The sequence below is a fragment of the Palaemon carinicauda genome, chromosome 20 (assembly GCF_036898095.1).
Source record: "Palaemon carinicauda isolate YSFRI2023 chromosome 20, ASM3689809v2, whole genome shotgun sequence".
NCBI lineage: Eukaryota > Metazoa > Arthropoda > Malacostraca > Decapoda > Palaemonidae > Palaemon > Palaemon carinicauda.
The window spans coordinates 21,682,984-21,685,483 of record NC_090744.1 but is presented as its reverse complement, the minus strand read 5'-3'; the positions used below and the strand labels follow the sequence as shown (position 1 = coordinate 21,685,483).

Sequence of the window (2,500 nt, the reverse complement as noted above, 5' to 3'; positions counted from 1 at the left end):
TTAATTATTGGAACATGATATTCTTGAGTGAATTCTATACGGCTCTTGTAAGTCTTCGATACGGCTCATTTATTTGTTTTGTTGGTTCATAGGCATATTTCTCTTTAAACGCTATGAATCATAAGTATAGGATTGCCTTATCTACCTATCTATATATAAACACACACACACACACACACACACATATATATATATATATATATATATATATATATATATATATATATATATATATGTGTGTGTGTGTGTGTGTATGTATAAACACAATTATACAAATTTGTAAATAATATACAAACATATATATATATATATATATATATATATATATATATATATATATATATATACATATATAAGTGCGTGTGTGTATGTAACAAAAGAATCACGAATATCCAAATAATTTTGAATATCACAAGAACTTGTCCTACCTATTTGGTGCTATACTAAACTTATAACGAAGCACGAAAAACAGTCACAATAAACATAACATACAAACAACCAAACAACTACAACAACAACCACTCAATCAACAACCCTTTCCTCAAAAAAAAAAAAAAAAAAAAAAAAAAACTTACATAAATGAGATTGTCATTATATCTGATGAGGAGGTTCCTCAGGATGCCAGCCTCATGGAGGTCGCCCAGGCTGATCATGTCCTCCACGCCCTGCACAGAGGTCGGGTGCATCGCCTTGATGCGGCGCTCTGGGGTCAGCCATTGTTCCTGCAAGAAGAAGAAGATGATGATGAAGGGGTTTGTTTACATTGGCGCCAGGTGGATGTTGTCGGTGAAGGAGAGAGATGAGCAGTCAGATCTCAATAACAAGTGCTTCTTGACTGGGTCAGTATTCGATCCTATGCTTTAAAATCAAAGTTAAATGTCGGCTTTTTATTTTGAGGATAAGTCATAGGTTTGGCTCAGACACAAGTACTTGTCATGAAACGAAAGCTTAAGGATATTAAAATTTAAGAAAAGGGGGATAATTTGGATGAAAATGAAGAGAGGACAATAGAGGGAGATAATGAATTAAGATAAACAAGGAGGAAAGAAGTAAAAAGGGGCATACCCATTTGTTCGTTTCATTAACCCATTCTGGTACCCCAATCGCTAATGTACATCGAAGTATGTAAGTTAAAATGGAAGAAGAGTGGGATAATTTGGATGAATATGAAGAGAGGGTAATAGGAGATTATAAATAAAGAGAAAACAAGGTGGAAAGAAGTAAAAGGGGCATACCCATTTGTTCGTTTCATTAACTAATTCTAGTACCCAAATCGCCAATGTACATCGAAGTATGTAAGTTAAAATGGAAGAAGAGGGGGATAATTTGGATGAAAATGAAGAGAAGGCAATTGAGGGAGATAATGAATAAAGATAAACAAGGAGGAAAGAAGTAAAAGGGGCATACCCATTTGTTCGTTTCATTAACCCATTCTAGTACCCCAATTGCCAATGTACATCGAAGTATGTAACATCAAATAAAATTGGAAATAAACTTTTTAAGCATTCTACACTCTAATATTATTATTATTATTATTATTTTTGCTAAATATATAAAGGAAACCAGTATCCCAAACACGAGAGATCAATTTGAAATGAAGTTCAATCTTTTAGCAAATGACTAAAATTGATAATGATGAAAGTAACTAAATTCAATACTTCAAGAGAATTCCATTGCAAGATAGGCCCTACTATTTATATGTACCAGTTGACAGAGATAGTGTATTAAGCCATTGGGTGGAGAGGGGGCTTCGGGACTGATCATATGTATATATGGTCAATTTCTAAAGCATTGGCAATGTCCCTTACCTCTGCCAGTTATATATATATATATATATATATATATATATATATATATGTGTGTGTGTGTGTATACACACAAACACACACACACATATATATACTGTATATATATATATATATATATATATATATATATATATGTGTGTGTGTGTGTGTGTGTGTGTGTGTGTGTGTGTGTGTAAAAATCTACGGTCTTTAGCCCCACGTTTAAAAAACTTCCTAGTATTGACCATCAAAACCACAGAATCTAATCCCCATGAATGTTTTTATAATCATTAATTTCGGGGGGAAAATTTTATAACATATGACGTAATTGTGCCTATTTTTTATAACAAAATGAGCAATAATAATGAACAATGTCAAAGAATGCCAGAAGACAAGTAATTTTTAAAATATGGAATCATGGGGAAAATATGGCTGACTGGATATAACATCAATAATGAATAGATGAATCTTAACTAATTAAAGCAATCAATAGAGAATGGGGTCACTATTCAGGGCCATAGGATGATGAAGGATAAGTAATTTGGAAGGGAAAAAGTAATAGAATGTCTTTGATTGGAACTAAAGATCGAAATGAATGAACAATAATAGCAAGCGATGTGCATTGATAATGAATGGATAAAGTAATAAATTAATAAATTATTGAATAAATTAATTAATAAATATATAATGAGGTCTCTAATCACTGCCAAATG

The 2,500-nt window shown here is 32.1% G+C and overlaps 1 protein-coding gene across 1 annotated transcript in view; it reads right to left on the bottom strand.

The window, feature by feature from the left end:
* The window catches only part of ck (myosin-VIIa ck), a 154,533-nt gene that overhangs the window by 136,504 nt on the left and 15,529 nt on the right, over window positions 1-2,500 (bottom strand). The window contains exon 4 of the mRNA XM_068394908.1: window positions 576-722. Within this exon, the coding sequence (XP_068251009.1) occupies window positions 576-722 (147 nt within the window). The remainder of the gene's footprint in view (window positions 1-575; window positions 723-2,500) is intronic.